General features: G+C 45.1%; 1 protein-coding gene and 1 pseudogene across 1 annotated transcript; one reads left to right on the top strand and one right to left on the bottom strand.

Moving 5' to 3' along the window:
• The first annotated feature begins 1,470 nt into the window (after nt 1-1,470).
• On the top strand, nt 1,471-2,325 carry LOC123107237 (probable glutathione S-transferase GSTF1; annotated as a pseudogene).
• Nucleotides 2,326-15,619: 13,294 nt separating this feature from the next.
• LOC123104138 (berberine bridge enzyme-like Cyn d 4) lies at nt 15,620-17,451 on the bottom strand. The gene has a single exon (XM_044525892.1). The coding sequence runs from the start codon at nt 17,417-17,419 to the stop codon at nt 15,842-15,844; it is 1,578 nt and encodes a 525-aa protein (XP_044381827.1). The 5' UTR covers nt 17,420-17,451; the 3' UTR covers nt 15,620-15,841.
• Nucleotides 17,452-19,552: the final 2,101 nt, after the last annotated feature.

The raw sequence follows: 19,552 nt of genomic DNA, 5'->3' as shown, positions 1-19,552 counted from the left end.
ATTACTAAGCCTTCTTAAGATCACATCATGCGGAAGAAATAAATCTTGGTTATTCACCAATTGAATCTAGCTTGTTACATATTGAAACCTCACTAGAGGAATATGTCCATATGGCACTTGCATCAGAATGTCTGGTCTTTGTCAAGTCTATGCATGATGAGATGATGAATAAGATCACTCCACTTGTAAAAAAAATGGCTTTGAAAATCAGAAGTGCCATCAAGACTAAAGTTTTTTGTTTGGTTCTTATGCCGAGGGTGATCCTAACCAAGGATGACTTGACTAAAATGGAGTAGAGTAGTAAAAGTATGTTCCTTTTGTGATCATGACTAGAGACATCTGTTCTTTGACTAACGTTTTACTTTTATATCATACCCCCTCCATTTCATAATGTAATGCGTATGTATTTTTAAAAAAGTAACTTTGACCGAGTTTATAGAGAAAACTATTTATATCTACAACCAAATATATAAAATGTGGAACTACATCTTATGAGAATCTAATGATATATGTTTGACATTCTAGATGTGAATGCTTTTCTCTACAAATTTGGTCAAAGTTCGTGAGGTTTGACTTTTTAAAAAATCTATATGCACTACATTATGAAACGGATAATACTACACCTATGTAATACTACTTACGTGTTTTACGTAATATGCAACGTGGACAAATAGAATTAGAGATAGGAGGATGAAGTGGCCCACCCTCCTGAAAATCAGAGGGAGGCAAGTAATTTTTATCTTCGTTCCTAAATATTTGTCTTTCTAAAATTTTCAACAAATGACTACATACGAAGCAAAATGAATGAATCTACACTCTAAAATATGACTATATACATCCGTATGTGGTAATTCATTTATAATCTCTAAAAAGACAAATATTTAGGAACAGAGGAAGTAGTTAGGAAAATTATGTTAGCCTTCGTAGGCTCTTCGTAGATGTAGGATTGTCCTTATGGAACAGAGGGAGTATCATACTCTTTGAGGGGGTGTCTTTAAGAGAGGAGAGATTGATGAACCATGTATGCATCATTTTGTTACCGATAACATTTCCTTTTGTAGGTATGTAAAAGGTTCAGGACAAGCCATCGTGGCCCTCGCGGTCCTGCAAGTGTCCCAACAGGAGTGTGCTGACTAGCGACCACTCGTGCTAGCAAGACGTACCAGCCACCCCCATCAACACTGCTCACCGGTGAGTAGTGTACCGCCTACCAAGACGACCCCATCACCTCACCATTACCACAAGGAAAAAGAAACCGACCCTGTCACAGCTAGGCACCACCAGGGATTGATCGAAATGCACACACCACCATGCATGCGTCCATGTCGTCCTGCGTGGGCGGTGGTTGCGCATTATTCAGCCATCATTTCCATCTCCTTCGCGCACGGCATATACTCCACTACATCTCCATTTCCATCTATCTATATATATTCTACGATCTGCTGCGACACATGAACAGCATAACCAGCAATGGCGCCGGTGAAGGTGTTTGGGCCGGCCAAGTCGGTGAAGGTGTGGCGCGGGTGCTGCTCTGCCTGGAGGAGGTCGGCGCCGAGTACGAGCTCGTCCACATGGATCTCTTCCAGGCCAAGGAGCAGAAGAGCCCGGAGCACCTCGCCAGAAACGTACGTGTGTCCAACTCAATGCATGCCTGCTTCCACCGTTCCTCCATGCCATAGCCAGACCTGTCCATCCGGTGATGAGTGCTGACTCTTCTTAATTGCTGCAGCCGTTTGGGCTCGTCCCGGCCTTACAAGACGGGGATCTGGTCCTCTTCGGTGAGCATCAAACTTCCATGGCTCACTCTCGCTCCAGGTCTCAAACTTGCACTCTAATGTCCTCATGCATGGCTTGCAGAGGCCCGTGCGATCGCGAAGTACGTGCTCCGCAAGTACAAGACGGAGCAGGCGGACCTGCTGAGGGAGGGCGACCCGGAGGAGGCCGCCATGGTGGACGTGTGGACGGAGGTGGAGGCGCACCAGTACCGCCAGGCCCTGAGGCTCATCATGCTGGAGTGCTTCCTCAACCCCACTCTGCGCGGCCTCCCCACGAACCAGGCGGTTGTCGACGAGGCCGTGGAGAAGACGAAGAAGGTTCTTGAAATCTACGAGGCGCGCCTGTCCGAGCACAGGTACCTCGCCGGAGACTTCTTCAGCTAATTCGCGGATCTCAACCATTTCGCGAGCACTTTCTACATCGTCGACGCGACGCCGTATGGGTCGCTTCTCGACTCGTACCCTCGCGTGAAGGCCTGGTGGGAGGACCTCATGTCCCGGCCCTCGTTCAAGAAGATCAGCGCGCGCCAATATGACCACCAAGGTTTAGTCATGACAGGTTTCGAAAGTCTTCCCCGGTCCGACAGAGCACGTACCTGTAAACGTTTTGCAGTCTTTTCTGTCAAGAAATTCAATAAAAGCAATGTATCCAACACATCCTTATACAAATATACATTCCAAAAAAGTCAACATCACACAAAAAGGTGCCCGCGTAGCTTCATGGTGTGCAAGAGTACAACTAGAAGACTCCTATGCTAGCAGCATGTACAGTCGTCCATGTCAACTTTAAGAGTTAATTATATTATGGATTGTGATAACTGGCAACCGTGTGTCAGATTGCGAAAATCACCACACCCCCTTGTGTCGCACGAAACCCATCCCTTCTTCTCCCGATTTTCTGGGCCATCCCGTTCCCCCCGCATGAACCTCTCCCTTCGCCCGATTTTCTGGGCCACCTGAATCCCCCCGCTGGGGGCGGGCCTGTCCCGATTCTGCGCACGCACATTTGCAGCTTGAAAAAAGCGAAAAAATGCGCTAGGAGGGGGGATCAAACCCACAACCTACCACAACTAATTTAGCAACAACAACCAACTGGACTACACCATTTTATTGGTTTCTTTCAACTTACACGCTACTTGTACCTTCTTGAAATGAGATTGAATGAAACTGAAAATTCAAACAGACAGACTCACTTATCTGGGATTTGGAACTTTTTTATGGACGTTTTGCACCGGTTTAGATGGTTCACAAACTCAGGCGTCCCCTTCCCTCCTTTTTCAGATGCAAATCACCACAGTATTTCAACAATTTTTTCCGTCTTGGTCAAATGTTACCGCAGTGTTTGGACTAAATTTATCAGGTATGAGGTTCGTATATTACCATGCTATTTACATAGAGATTACCGTGCTATATTTTTCCGGAACTTTTTTCTCCTTGTTCAAAAATGTTACCGTGCTGTTTCTACTTAAGCTAACGTGCTATATTTTTAGTAACTTTTTCCTCCTTGGTCAATAATGTTACCGCGGTGTTTGTACTTAAGTTATCAGGTATGAAATTCTTATATTACCATGCAATTTACATAAAAATTACCGTGCTATACTTTTCAGCAACTTTTTCCTCGTTAGTCAAAAAATGTTACCGCGGTGTTTGTACTTAAGTTATCAGGTATGGAATTCTTATATTACCATGCTATTTACATAGAACTTACCGTGCTATATTTTTCAGCAACTTTTTCCTCCATGGTCAAATATGTCACGGCGGTGTTTGTACTTAAGTTATCAGTATTGAATTCTTATATGACCATGCTATTTACATAAAAATTACCATGGTATATTTTTCAACAACTGTTCCCCCCTTCGTCAAATTTACCTGTTGTTTATAAGCAAGTTATCAGGTGAACGGTTCGTATATTAGCATGCTATCTTCACAAAAGTTCTCGCCGAACAGCTTTTTCATCCTTGGTTAATGTTACCGCGGTGTTTTGTTCGTAAATTATCGAGTACGTGGGAGGTATATTAGCATACTATTTACACATAAGCTAGCGACGATGTGTTTTTTGACAAAAAGTTTTCTGGGTCAAAAAGTTACATGTTTGTATCTAAGTTATCGGTTATTGGAGTTTATATCACCATGTTATTTACATAGAAATTACCGGGCATGTTTCGAACAAAAAAGTTTCAGGTCAAAAAATCAACATGATTTTGTTTGTAAGTTATCAGGTCTGGGTTGCTTAAAAACCATGTTTTTTTACATCAAAATTACCGGAGTATTGTTTCAGCGGTATTTTTTCCCAGGTCAAAAATTATCGTGATGTTTTGGACGTAAGTTATCAAGTCTGCAATGCGTATATTACCATGCTATTACACAAAAATTATCGTAGGTATATTTTCCAATATTTGTTTACCCTAAGTCAAAAGGTATCATGATGTTTATATGCAAATTATCAAGCCTACACTGCTTTAAAAATCTTATTTGATCAAAAGTTACATGTCATTTTCGACCACAACTACTATCCACACCATGAAGAACCAGACATGCACTTCATCGAACATTTCGGAAGCCTACTAGGCAATGTAACCTTGCAGTGAAGTCTCTTCCTGCTCCTGCCAAGGTTGTTGTCACACGCCGACGGTGGTGATGCCAGCTAGGTGGTCACGAGGGGCGTGGAGGTGAAGGCATGCTTGTAAGTTGGCTTTCCTAGGTAAAAGATATTGTGGTGTTTATATCTAAGTTATTAGGTTTGCAACGCATATATTATCATGTTATTTACGTAGAAATTACTGGGATATGTTTTTAACGTTTTTTTTCTCCGATTAAAGTTTACCATGGTGTTTGTACGTAAGTTTCCAACACTGTGGTGTGTATATTACCACACTTTTTACACAAAAATTACAAGAGTATGTTTCACCAACTCTTTTCCTTAGGTCAAAAAGTTACCACTATGTTTGTATGTGAGTTATCAGATCTGCAGATCTTAAGTTTCCATGTTATGGACATAGAAGTTACCGTGGTAAAATTCAACAACCTTTTCCCCAGTCAAAGTTACCATCGTGTGTGTGTGTTCATATGTTATCAGGTTTGCGGTGCATAAATTAACATGTTATTTACACAGAGATTATCAGGGAAATGTTTCAACAATTTTTTCATTCGGGCGAAAGTTACCATCGTCAATTAAAACAAATATAGAATTACGGAAGTTGAGATGTACGGAAATTGAGATGCGGATATATATAGTAGCAGCAAATTTTGAACATTAGTCAGTTGTTAGAGAGTGCCCAAGCTTTTCTATTTACGCGAGCACGAGATGGATCAAATTTTGGTTTGGATCCATTTGAACTCTGACAGTCTGAATACTTAGCTAATCCGCTTGTGCACATGCCAATGAAATTATCCCAGTGGTACCCAGCCTACATGTGAACCTGTTGGTCGAGGGATCGAACCGCACTTAGCGCTAATTTTTTTGTGCATAAAGGAAAAAAAGATCACGTGCGCGGGAGAAGCGGAACTGATAGGCGGGATCGTGAGAAGATCGTGCGCGGGAGAAGCGAAACGGTGCGGGTCGATCGGGCAGCGGGATCGTGTCCGCGGACATTGATGGGATCACGTGGCAGTCTTGCAATCTATCACACAGTTGCCAAATACATTTTCTGTTGGGGAACGTAGCAGAAATTTAAAATTTTCTACGCATCACCAAGATCAATCTATGGAGTAATCTAGCAACGAGGGGAAGGAGAGTGCATCTACATACCCTTGTAGATCGCTAAGCGGAAGCGTTCAAGTGAACGGGGTTGATGGGGTCGTACTCGTCGTGATCCAAATCACCGATGATCCTAGTGTCGAACGGACGGCACCTCCGCGTTCAACACACGTACAGCCCGGTGACGTCTCCTACGCCTTGATCCAGCAAGGGGAGAAGGAGAGGTTGGGGAAGACTCCATCCAGCAGCAGCACGACGGCGTGGTGGTGGTGGAGGAGCGCGGGGCTCCAGCAGGGCTTCGCCAAGCACTACGAGAGACGAGGAGGAAGAGGGGTAGGGCTGCGCCAACAGGAAGATTCAATCGCGTGTTGGGCCACCCCTTTGCCTCCACTATATATAGGGGGAGAGGGAGGGCTGCACCCCCACCTAGGGTTCCCACCCCAAGGGGTGCAACAGCCCTAGATCCCATCTAGGGTGGCGGCCACAAGGGGGAGAGGGGGAGGCGCACCTAGGGTGGGCCTTAGGGCCCATCTGCCCTAGGGTTTGCCCCCTTCCCCTCTTGGAGGCGCCTTGGGCCTTGGTGGGAGGCGCCCCAGCCCACCTAGGGGCTGGTCCCTTTCCACTATTGGCCCATGTAGGCCTCCGGGGCTGGTGGCCCCACCTGGTGGACCTCCGGACCCCTTCGGTGGTCCCGGTACACTACCGGTGATGTCCGGAATAATTTCTGTGGCCAAAACCATACTTCTTATATATCAATCTTTACCTCCAGACCATTCCGGAACTCCTCATGATGTCCGGGATCTCATCCGGGACTCCAAACAACATTCGGTAACCGCGTACATACTTTCCCTATAACCCTAGCATCATCGAACCTTAAGTGTGTAGACCCTACGGGTTCGTGAGTCATGCAGACATGGCCGAGACAACTCTCTGGTCAATAACCAACAGCGGGATCTGGATACCCATGTTGGCTCCCACATGCTCCACGATGATCTCATCGGATGAACCACGATGTCAAGGACTTAATCAATCCCGTATACAATTCCTTTTGTCCATCGGTATGATACTTGCCCGAGATTCGACCGTCGGTATTCCGATACCTTGTTCAATCTCGTTGCCGGCAAGTCTCTTTACTCGTTCCGTAACACATCATCCCATGATCAACTCCTTGATCACATTGTGCACATTATGATGATGTCCTACCGAGTGGGCCCAGAGATACCTCTCTGTTTACACAGAGTGACAAATCCCAGTCTCGATTCGTGCCAACCCAACAGACACTTTCGGAGATACCTGTAGTGTACCTTTATAGCCACCCAGTTACGTTGTGACGTTTGGCACACCCAAAGCACTCCTACGGTATCCGGGAGTTGCACAATCTCATGGTCTAAGGAAATTATACTTGACATTAGAAAAGCTTTAGCATACGAACTACACGATCTTTGTGCTAGGCTTAGGATTGGGTCTTGTCCATCACATCATTCTCCTAATGATGTGATCCCCTTATCAACGACATCCAATGTCCATGGTCAGGAAACCGTAACCATCTATTGATCAACGAGCTAGTCAACTAGAGGCTTACTAGGGACATGGTGTTGTCTATGTATCCACACATGTATCTGAGTTTCCTATCAATACAATTCTAGCATGGATAATAAACGATTATCATGAACAATGAAATATATAATAATAACTAATTTATTATTGCCTCTAGGGCATATTTCCAATATTTTCCGTTATATTATTTACCACTATGTTTCACATTTTTGGCAAATTTCACTCCATTTAAGGAAAACTCTTCCATTTTACTTTATTTAATCAATTGTTTGCTACCTTTTACCTTGTTAAGAAAATGAGTATGGGTAGGAGGTGCTGAAAAATCTAGTGTTCTAATATTCAGCAAAATATTCATAGAGATATATGCCACATTTACACAGGATGACCGGTTTAACTAGCATACCTCCTCCAAGATTAATTTGCTGGCAAATACCATTTGGTTCTCCGCCCCGTGAGTAAATAGCATAAAACTACTAGTTTATAGGTTAGAGTTTCAAAAAACTACTAGATTTTATTTTTTTCTCAAAAAACTAGCAAACGTGTGGTCGGCTGTTTCAAAAGAAAACCCAAATCACCGAATGCTTTCAAATTGACCGGCAGGGAAGGGGATGGAGGGGAGTGGACGGCGGCCGGTTGCCGGAGAGAAGCCGTGCGGGATTGGCCTAGGATCTGATTGCTTTTTTCTTTTCTTCACAAGGACCCGATCGCTTTTTTCAGAAAAAGTACAAGGACCCCATCGCTTTTCTTTTGAAAATTACAGGGACTCAATTGCTTTTTATAAATACTTGGGCCCCACCGGTCATAACCTGTGAATGGTCAATCTAACGGTCAACCTAACGGTGTTAATTTTTATGCCACATGGACCTGACGGGTGGGCCGCAACTGTCAAAAAACGGTTTACAATTTAAACACTCGGTGATTTGGGTTTTTTGAAACAGCCGACCACGCGTTTAGTAGTTTTTTGAGAAAAATTAAAATCTGATAGTTTTTTGGAACCCTAACCTGTAAACTAGTAGTTTTATGCTATTTACTCCCGCCCCGTACAACTTTAGAAGAAAGAGATGCTTGGACAGTTCAAAATTCATGTCTTCTACTGATATGTACAAGCTGGCCTGATCTTTCGATGAGATAGTATCAATTTTGTTAGAGGAGACTTTGACGACTCGACTACACCAAACACTTGACGATGCACCTTACCAATCGCTTCACCAACTCCGGTATAGGTGTTGACGGTGTTTGAAACACAGCCAACCAAATCACTAAGATCAATCCCTATATGCAACCAAAAAAGGATTTAAATGCAGTCAGAATTGCAGATATACGATGAAGTACTTTAATAAAATAATAGGGCCTAAACACCCGCGACACTATACTACTCGAGAGTTTCGCACTTGCTAACACCCAAAGATGACTTCCTCCTTGATCCTCGTTATAACCACCATCGTGGGGCCAGCGGTGTTGCGGAAGACTCTGACATTGTGTTCCTTCCAAATCTCCCAAGGGAGAGGGCCCTACTATTCAGTCTTGACTTCCTCACCAAATCGGCCCACCAAGCTCTCACCAAAGTGGCGTTTGCCCAAGACAAACAGACTGAAATCATGGAGACCAAGCCAAGTGCGAGCATGGTCCAAACACGAGTCGTGTATTGGCATTGGGCGAGGAGGTGCAAGGCTGTAATGCCCCGAGACCGATGTGTCAGGTGTCCTCCAGTTATTCGCTGTTGTTGCCTTGTCATTGCTTGCGTGTCATGCATTGCATATCATGTCATCATGTGCATTTCATTTGCATACATGCTCGTCTCATGCATCCGAGCATTTTCCCCGTTGTCCGTTTTGTATTCCGGCGTTCCGTTCTCCTTCGGTGATCATTTCTACCTTCTTTTCATATGTGGGGATTAAACATTTCCGGATTGGACCGAGACTTGCCAAGCGGCCTTAGTTTACTACCGGTAGACCGCCTGTCAAGTTTCGTACCATTTGGACTTCGTTTGATGCTCCAACGGTTAACCGAGGGACCGAAAAGGCCTCGTGTGTGTTGCAGCCCAACACCCTTCCAAAGTGGCCCAAAACCCACCTAAACCCCTTCCATCCTCTCGGTCGTTCGATCACGATCGCGTGGCCGAAAAACGCACCTCTTTTGGACTCTCCTAGCTCCCTCTACCTATAAATAGGTGCTCCCCTCCCGAAATTCGCGGATGAACCCTAGATCTTACCTCTCTTCGCGCCGCCGGACATGTCCGCCCGGCTGCCGGACGCGTCCACCCAGCCGGCCACCTCACCCCGTCCAATGAGGGAGCGCCACCTCAGCGCCGCCGCTCCCACGCCCAATTGCGCCATGCCACTTGGCGCCCCGCCACCCTCGCCTCCCACCGGCTCGCGAGGCCCGCGCCTGGCCCGTGGGGCCCGTTCCCTCGCGCCACCGCGCCGTTCGGCCGCCGCCGCCCCGTTTCCCCGTGCGCCGCCGCCCGCGAAGAGCGCTGCCTCACCGCACCGCCTCGCCTCGCCGTTCGTGCCTCGCCTCGGCTTCTACGCCTCGCCGGAGGTTCGCCGGAGCTCATCCCGGCCAGATCTGCCCGGTGGATGAGATCCACCGGGAGATGAACCAAACGACCATCCCAAACCGGATCCACCTCGTCCCGCTTCTCCTCATCCCGGGTTGACTTTTGCGAGGTTAAAATTTCTACTAAGTCCCCGAAATTCCCAGATTCATATGCTCATGTTCATCGCATCGTAACTCCTCATCCGCAGCTCCGTTTTGGGCATATAGCATATCAAAATGTTCGTCTCAGAGAGTACATCATTTCATTCCATTGCGTCATTTTCATTTGAGTTCACCTTGATGCCCGAAATGCTGTTAGAAGAGTACTATTTGAGTTAATTGTCAGATCTGCTGCTCCAATTGGATATTTGTCATTTTTGCCATGATTATTGTGTGCATGTTATGCCCATGAGCTCTACATATGTTTTGTTAAGGGTTTTGCCATCTTTCTAGAGGTGCAACCCATGTATTTTTAGGATGTGTGTGGTGACTAGCACAAGCTTGCAAAGTGAGGCACTTGGTAATGCTGATTTCAGGGACTTAGCATTTCCACTAAGTCATTGACCTGTTTATCTCATATTGCCATATGTTCATGTTGTTTCCTAGTGATCCGTGCCTCTTTTGAGGATGACCAGTAAGGATGTTTTGTTAATCTTGTAGTGCTCTATCCATACATTTCTTTGTTTGCAATTATGGAACACCCTAGCTTGAGTCAATCGAGCTCTACTTTTGCCATTTTGTGAATCTAGGCAGATTGTCTACTTGTTAGCGATTTTGTCGGGGATGTTGTAGTTGATCCGTGCATGCTATGTTATTGTTCTTGCCAAGTCTAACTTGTATAATGTGTATTCTTGATGGGTGTATGCTTAGATTGTCATGCCTTGCTCTGTAGTGAGTGCATCGAGCTCGTAAACATGCCTACTTGATATCTGTTTCAGCATGCTCCAGTTTCACTAAATCTGAGAACTGATTATGTTTTTGCAATGTTCACATGCTTGCAATTGTATTTTCTGATCCCTTTTTGCTCAAGGTCACTAAGAGACTTTTGTTAAGTTTTTTGAGTAGCTCCGTGCCATGCTTTACTTTGCCATGTTCAGGTCCTGTAGCATGTAGTTTTGTTGCTCCAAAGTGTGCTATCTGATCTGAAATTCCAGACAAGTGTTAATTTCACCAAGTCTGAGATCTGTTTGTCAAATGCATTTTTGCCATGCTTGTTTGAACCTGTTAATGGATGAATTGGCCGTAGCTCAGTGCTAGTCTTTTGTTAAGCATCATGAGTGGATCCCTGCCATGTATTTTGTTGCCATGTTTGAGTGTTGTAGCATGTTTTTCTTGTTGCATTTAGATGGCCACTTGCTGTAAATCGCAGACCGGTGCCATATTTGAATTGCTTGCCATTTTCAAACCGTAACTCCGATTCCGGTGATCTTTATATCGTTTTCAAGTGATTTCATCTCATCTTTCCAGTGGCACACTTGGATTTCCAAGTTGAGGCCAGGTTCATTCATTCCTTTGCAAATCATGCATATGCATCGCATACCGCATACCGCATATCATACCATGTTCATGTGTTGGTTGTTTACTATGTTGTGTGCTTCTTTTTCCGGTGTTTGCTTCTTCGGGTTGGTTCCGATAACGTCGCGTTGTGAGGACCCGTTCGTCTACGTTCCGTTTGTCTTCTTCATGGACTCGTTCTTCTTCCTTGCGGGATTTCAGGCAAGATGACCATACCCTCGAAATCACTTTTATCTTTGCTTGCTAGTTGCTCGCTCTTTTGCTATGCCTATACTGCGATACCTACCACTTGCTTATCATGCCTCCCATATTGTTGAACCAAGCCCCTAACCCACCTTGTCCTAGCAAACCGTTGATTGGCTATGTTACCGCTTTGCTCAGCCCCTCTTATAGCATTGTTAGTTGCAGGTGAAGATTGAAATATGTTCCTTGTTGGAACATGGAGTTGTTGTTCCTTGTTGGAACATGTTTACTTGTTCGGATATCACTATATATCTTATTTAATTAATGCATCTATATACTTGGTAAAGGGTGGAAGGCTCGGCCTTATGCCTGGTGTTTTGTTCCACTCTTGCCGCCCTAGTTTCCGTCATATCGGTGTTATGTTCCCGGATTTTGCGTTCCTTACGTGGTTGGGTAATAATGGGAACCCCTTGACAGTTCGCCTTGAGTAAAATTATTCCAGCAATGCCCAACATTGGTTTTACCATTCGCCATCCAGCCTTTTCTTTTCCCTTGGGGATCGCGCGCCCAAGGGTCATCATTATTTTAAACCCCCGGGCCAGTGCTCCTCTGAGTGTTGGTCCAACTTGTCAGCCGCTGGTGGCCACCAAGGGCAACTATGGGCTGGCCTACCGGAAGTTTATACAATCCGGTGTGCCCTGAGAAAGAGATATGTGCAGCTCCTATCGGGATTTGTCGACACATTCGGGCGGTGTTGCTGGTTTAGTTTTACCTTGTCGAAATGTCTTGTAACCGGGATTCCGAGTCTGATCGGGTCTTCCCGCTAGAAGGTCTATTCCTTCATTGACCGTGAGAGCTTGTGATGGGCTAAGTTAGGACACCCCTGCAGGGATTTGAACTTTCAAAAGCCGTCCCCGCGGTTATGGGCAGATGGGAATTTGTTAATGTCCGGTTGTAGAAAACCTGAAGTTGACCTTAATTAAAATGCATCAACCGCGTGTGTAACCGTGATGGTCTCTTTCCGACGGAGTCCGGGAAGTGAACACGGTGTTGGAGTTATGCTTGACGTAGGTTGCTTTAGAATCACCTCTTGATCATACTTTTATCGACCGTGCTTTGCCTTCTCTTCTCGCTCTCATTTGCGTATGTTAGCCACCATATATGCTAGTCGCTTGCTGCAGCTCCACATCATATTTTACCTTACCCATAAGCTTAAATAGTCTTGATCGCGAGGGTGTGAGATTGCTGAGTACCCGTGACTCACAGATACTTCCAAAACCAGCTTGCAGGTGCCGATGAGTCCATGCAGATGACGCAACCAAGCTCAGGAGGAGCTCGATGAAGATCTTGTCCTTTGTGTTGTTTTGTTCTAGTTGATCAGTAGTGGAGCCCAGTTGGGGTTGATTGGGGACCATGTCGCATTTGGGGTTCCTCTTTTATTTTGGTTCCGTAGTCGGACCTTGATTGTATTTGGATAATGTAATGCTTTATTTATGTAATTGTGTGAAGTGGCGATTGTAAGTCAACTATGTATCCCTTTTCCCTTATGTATTACATGGTTTGTGTGAAGATTACCTCACTTGCGACATTGCTTTCAATGCGGTTATGCCTCTAAGTCGTGCTTTGACACGTGGGAGATATAGCCGCATCGAGGGCGTTATAAAGGCGGACTCAAGAGCTTTGTTGCAAAGGGGGCATAGACGAGAGTTTGACCATCCCCGCTGATGTAGTGTATCGATTGTCCAAATCCTATTTTGTAGGACCAACCAAGCGAAGAAGTTGCACATGTGTGGGTGGGTGGGGGGGGGGCTTCCAAATGGTTGTTGGCATAGTAGAGAGAGACATAATTATATCTTGGGAGGGACCATTTGGAATGCAAGTAAGGGCATGTTTATCACATTTTTAAAAGTCTTAACTCCCCACAAATTGTTATCTATATCAATACCAATATAAAAAGAGTGAGTTGCGGAGATCCAACACATCTCACATGTTCGAACACACTTATCCAATGGTCTATGTTGCTCCAATGTGTAGCATACATTTATAATACTTAATATCAACTTCGGTGCTAACCACATAATTGTATCCTACCTAATATCTGCGTGCAATCAATATCTTTCCTAATATTAACATGCAATGCAATTAATATCTTTTCTAACATAACGTGTTAATTATATCCTACCTAATATCAACATGTAATCAATATATTTTCTAATACTAACGTGAAATGCAATTAATATATTTTCTAATATAACCTGCATTGCAAGTACACACTCACTAGTTGTATTAGAGTTAGACCACTCTAGCCCATTCCCAACAATTGTTTAGCTCAGCAAAAACAAGGGATCTCCAAACTCCAACCGATTCTTCCCAAATAAGCAGGGATGGGATGCTCCCTCTCAGCCTGTTCCCAATCCAGATTTTTTGGTGTAGGAAACTTCATTCCCCAACCGTCACCTCCCTATACCGCCAAAATTGCCACAGGACCTCCAATGAACCATACAAATTGGAGTGTGTGTGTGTGAGAGAGAGAGAGAGAGAGGGAGAGAGAGAGAGAACTCTAAATAATTCAATACAGTGATAACGTGTTACCAAATAAGATGTTCATGTTCTACAAAAAAGGATTCTTGGAGTAGACACAAAGGCAAAATCCATTGGGATAGGTGTACATGTGCAATGTGGTGGATTTGTGGAGAAATTTATACTCCACGGGGAAAGCGAGATGTGATTTATCGATTTCCTTTCATAGTCTATCTTTAACCCATTTGTCTCAGATTAAATAAAATCTCAGTATTTTATATATCTAATGCACAATCGTACACAAATGATTAACCAATAAATCAATGCACATGTAAGATAAAACAAAAGCATGATTCTTGAAAGATAAAACAAATCCTTTCAAGGGTACATCTATTGCCCATTTAATGGATTAACAAATTCTTAGCCTCTTGAATCTCAATGGCACAATAATAAATGAGAGATAAAACAAAATAATTTAAAAATAAGATAAAATAAAAACACAAATTCAATGAAATAGTGTAAGCTAGGTCCACCGGCACTTAAAATAAAATCATTTGTTGAGCAATCATAAATCTATGTTTTTTAGGTATAGCAGGGTTGGCCATCAACAAAAATCGAGGAAAAAAATTCACATCTTAGTCCATAGTATCACAATTGTTAGCCACTACCACGAACTGGAGTAGATACAAAAATGTACCTATCATCTTATATGTTACACTTAATTTATTTTGGTGAAAACAGGGATACAACAATTGTGGATAGAAAAATGAGTTAATTCTTCTTTAACAAATGGATGAAATATAATAAATTATTTGTGGGAAAGATGCAAATCTGAGTGATGGGTGGATTGGAAGAGGAACATATGCATTAGGAAGAATAAGAAGACAGTGTCTTGATATTTCAAGGCTATGTCTATCGCTAGTCAATTGAGTCTAAACAAAATCTCATCATTTTCATTCTCTAGATCATTTTCATAAATCAAGGGTAAATAAATTTGAGATAAAATCAAAACATAGATTTTCAGAAAAGTTATTTATTCAACAATTAAGAATATCTTATTTATTCAACAATTCCTAATCCATCTGTTAAAGTATACCACGGCATGCCAGTCAATTACTTCCTCCATTCGGAAAAGCGTGTCCCATGTTTGTCCTTCAAATGGATGTGTCTAGCACTAATTTGATGCTAAATACATCCATTTGAGGGAGCTTTTTCGGACGGAGGGTGTATCTTTTAAGAGAAGTTGCATGTTAGTTGTAATGCTACAATAATTTAGTCATTACTACACGTCAAACAGAGCGAAAACGAACAGCTATCGCGCACTTACACTTTTTGAAACATAAACACACGCACGCGCACACACAAACACCATCACCACACGCAGACACTCGCGTAGCGCTAACTGACATCTGGAGTTGCCAAGCTTCAAGATCACCAGCTCCTTTGCTATAGAAGGAATTGTTGCTTCCCGAAACGATAATCCACATGTTGCTCACTACATTTTTTTAAGTGAATAGATGTGCTAATTATTGGATAAGCAAGTCAATGTGATTTTTTTAACAAGCCGTATGAAGTCAATAAAATTATTCCCAAATGCTGAAACTATACATTTCACAACAGATCAGCTAATTCTCCTTTCAAGTTTTTTCACTCCAAAAGTAACACACATTATTACATCGCCCACACATTTGCGCAAGCCACCCTGCGTTCAAAAAACAAGTTATTCCTTTGACTAATTCTATCTGTCCGCAAATCATCACTCTCTCCTTTTTTAGGCCAAAATGTGTAGTTTTCTGCCAAGTTAGGTAAAGCATAAGAGTCTGAAGAAGCATAGTTTTGTGCTGAGCTTTCACACAGTGTGCAATTTTATTATAAAATTTGTTCAAGATACAAATACATGTACATATATACCACACAATCAGTAATTGTGGTAAGCAATCTCAAACCAATATCAACAAATACATGTACAAATAAAGATAAATGTGTAGCTAGCTACTTAGCTAGTTAGCTACCATGTACACAAAAGAAAGAGCTAGCGGCCCATTTTGCTGAGCTATCACCTGCTGTTGGCAAATGGCGGGATGCTCTGCTCGTTCCTGAAGTAGTCGTCGGGGTCGATCTGGCCCTTGGCCATCGCGAGCCTCTGGTAGTTGCCCTTGAAGTACTTCTGGCCCCAGACCATCCCGGCCTGGTAGCTGCTGACGTTGCCGACGACGACGTTCTCGCCGAGGTCCAGGTCCCTGTAGTTGAAGTAGGCCTCCCTCGGGTTGGAGCTCACGAACGGTGCCATGAACGCGTAGAACTCCCTGATCCACCTGGTCTGCACGGCCCCGTCCCCCGACGCCATCGACCAGAAGTTCATGTACTGGATGTTGTAGAGCACGCCGGCGCGGTGCGGGTACGGCGTCGCCGACTCCGGCACGGCCGCGATCTGCCCGCCGTATGGGTCCAGGATCATGAGCCCCGCGTTGGGCTGCGCCAGCTTGGCGAAGATGCTGGCCCACGCGTCCCGCGGGATGGCCTGCCGGACGTAGTCGGACGTCGCCTTGTAGCCGCTGCTGAAGACGGACTCGGCGGTGGTCCGGTTCAGGAGGTCCTCCACGGTCGAGGCGCTGCCGAGGTAGATGTAGGGCACCGACTGGATCCAGGTCATCTCCCTGCAGTCGGAGCGGTTGAACCGCAGCTCCGGGAAGCGGCTGCTCATCACCGGCAGCAGCGCGTCGCAGGTGCCGAGGAACAGGGACTGGAAGTTGGCCGTCTTCTGCTGGACGACCACCCTGATGATCAGGTCCTCCGGCAGGGCCGGCGCGACCTGCTGCCACCTGGTGACGAGGTCCGCGGCGCCCTGGCTGGCGGTCACAGGGACGTTGAACACCGTGACCTTGGGCGGGACGGGCAGGAGCTTCACCTGCCACGACACCACGACGCCGAAGCTCTCGCCGCCGCCGCCTCGGAGGGCCCAGAAGACGTCGCTCCCCATGGTGTTCTTGTTCAGGAGCCTCCCCTTGGCGTCCACCAGCACGGCGTCGATGACGTTGTCGATGGCCATGCCGTACTTGCGCAGCAGCATGCCGAAGCCGCCGCCGCTGAAATGGCCTCCGACGCCGACGGTGGGGCACAGGCCGCCGGGGAAGCCGAGCACGCCGCTCGCCTTCCCGATCGCATAATAGAGCTCGCCGAGCTGGGCGCCGGAGTCCACCCACGCGGTCGCCGCCTGCGCGTCGACCCGCACGGCACGGAGGCTCGACAGGTCAAGCACGGCGAACGACTCGGCGCGCACGGACCGGTACGACAGGCCCTCGTAGTCGTGCCCGCCGCTGCGCACGCGGATGCGCAGCCCGCTCCGACGGCCGCACAGCACGGCAGCCTGCACGTGCGACGCGTTCGTCGGCGTGATAATATACAGCGGCCTCACGGTGCTGGGCGTGAAGAACTTGGGGTTCCGGATGGAGGACTTGAGCAGCGGCGTGAACGAGGGCGAGCTCGGCGTGAACACGAGCTGGCGGGGGATGCTCGCCGTCAGACACGAGAGGAAACCATCAGACGAATTACCCTGGGAGGAGACGGTGGAGGCGTAGCAGCAGAGCAAGGCGAAGGCGACGAGCACTAGGCTGGAGCTCCTGGCCATGGCCATCTTTGCTAGCTAGCTTGTTGTACGCCGCCGTGTTGCATGGTTCGGAGCCGCGTCTGCATGCATTTATAGGCTACGGGAGCACACGTGCAGAACGAGTTCGCCTGAAAGCGGCCGTGGCAGCTGCTCTGGTCTACCACGCTACTCCAGCTGGGGGCATTGAAAAGTCATGGTCAGCTCTCTGGATCGCTATCCATAGGCCGGGACGGCGACTGTCAATCGGGCGAACGCTTCTACATTAGTCACATCACATCGCATCGTCCAGCATCTCTATCTGAAGACCGGACGCGGCTTTCGTTTTTCGTTGTAAAACGAAGAACAGATGTAAAAGCAAGAAAGTTCTCAACCTACATGGCAGGTCATCCTTGCGTGGTAGATAAGCATGGCACTGTCACGGCCGTGGCCTACTGGGCGTCTAGACGGCGTTGGATGGACTTTTGGACACACGGCTGCTGCCGTGCACAACTGGTGAGAATAGTGGTGAGAACGATGTGATGGGATGCAGGACGGTCAGCATAGAACTGCTAGGGCTTGGACAAATTCATATTCTAACTACTAGTAATCAGTCAGGATGGAATAACGAATAATCATCATCCAAAAGTCAGAGCTAAAGGAGATTGCATTTCCCCGCAAAAGAAAGAACAAGGAGATTGTGTTTGCATATGCGCAAAAAAAAAAGGAGATTGTGTTTGCAGTGACATATCCATAGCGTTGGTATACCATCAACAACAAAATGCATGGCCGGTTACGACGATCGAGCTGTTACGTACACAGGATCGCATGGGTCAGTCAAATATATTGGACGGTGTATATATTATACCAGCATCGCTATCCAAAGCGATTGTCAGATGTTGACAAGCTGTACTGTCGCTGACATGCCTCTTCTTCTTCTCATGACTGGGTTTTTTTCAGTTGAAAACTCCTCCCTGTTTAGCCGTTTTCCCTCTCAGCTTCAACGTTTTTACCGTTCCAAGGGAACGACTATAGTCCACATTTATGGCCTCCTTCTCCTTTGGTTTGAAGAAACTTTGTAGGAATTTTGTAGGATAGAATTTGATAGGAAAAAAGTATTTACAACCCTCTGATTTGTAGGAATAGAATTATATTACTAGTATAAGTTTTAATCAAAGGCACAGATAGATAAGGTCTTTCAAAGCATACGGAAATTCATGTTTAAATGTCAAATTTGCATAAAAGAAGATAACACACGTTATTTGTGAGGATAACGCCTTCTCCCGGCCATGAAAGTCTCGATTATATCATCTTCATTCACTTTGGAGAATAGCAACTCGCTATCGTATGTGACTCAGCAATCATCCAAAGGACTATCAACCATCATTATACTTCAAACTAAAGGGAATGAAATCATACTTTAAACCAAAGGAGATTGAAACTTGTGGTACTCATGCATACCTCAACATGTGTGCCCATGTGTGATTTGCCATACGTTGATCCACTGCCGCCAGCAAGTGCCATGTCGGGCGCACACGTCACTGGCTCACAACTAGGCGGTAGCACTCACCGCTTCACTAGTTCACTAGGGTTCAAGATCGATGAAGAGAAGAGAACGACAGCGAATCATGAACGTCTTCAGGAAATAGAACGATTAACAAGGATGTACCCATAGGAGGAGACAAAAAGAGTAGGGGAGGAAACCAAGGGTGCTCCTATTTGTGCTCGTTAGAGCAATTTGTTGGCCAGTCGCACATCAGCCATTGAATGGGCTGGCCCACTCTTGTGATCAGGACATGGAGCGATTTTCTTCCGGTTTTTCGATTTTTCTCTCAGAAAAAATAGGCTGCAGTAGAAAGGTTGGAAAAAATCATAAAATTGAAAGATATACTAATGTCTTTATTAAAAAAATATCACATAAAACAAAAAAAATCAATATTTTAAAATATTGTTCATGAATTTTAAAATGTTCTCAAATTTCGGAAAATAAACTCCAACTTAAAACTTATCATTTATTCTAAATATATATTCTATAAATATGAAAAATGTTCTGGATTTTTAAAATAAAAATAAATAGTAGAAAAGGAAAAAATTAAAAACTAGAAGAAAACCGCAAATATTCTATTAAAAAAAGATAGAACGAAAACAAGAAAATAAAAACTAAGAAATACCCACAGGACAAAA

This window comes from Triticum aestivum, chromosome 5A (genome assembly GCF_018294505.1).
Source record: "Triticum aestivum cultivar Chinese Spring chromosome 5A, IWGSC CS RefSeq v2.1, whole genome shotgun sequence".
Taxonomy (NCBI): domain Eukaryota; kingdom Viridiplantae; phylum Streptophyta; class Magnoliopsida; order Poales; family Poaceae; genus Triticum; species Triticum aestivum.
The sequence above is the reverse complement of the archived record's forward strand: the minus strand, read 5'-3'. Positions and strand labels throughout refer to the sequence as shown.

Coding starts and splice junctions, on each gene's coding strand:
- LOC123104138 (XM_044525892.1), bottom strand. CDS start 17,419: ATGGCCATGGCCAGGAGCTCCAGCCTAGTGCTCGTCGCCTTCGCCTTG.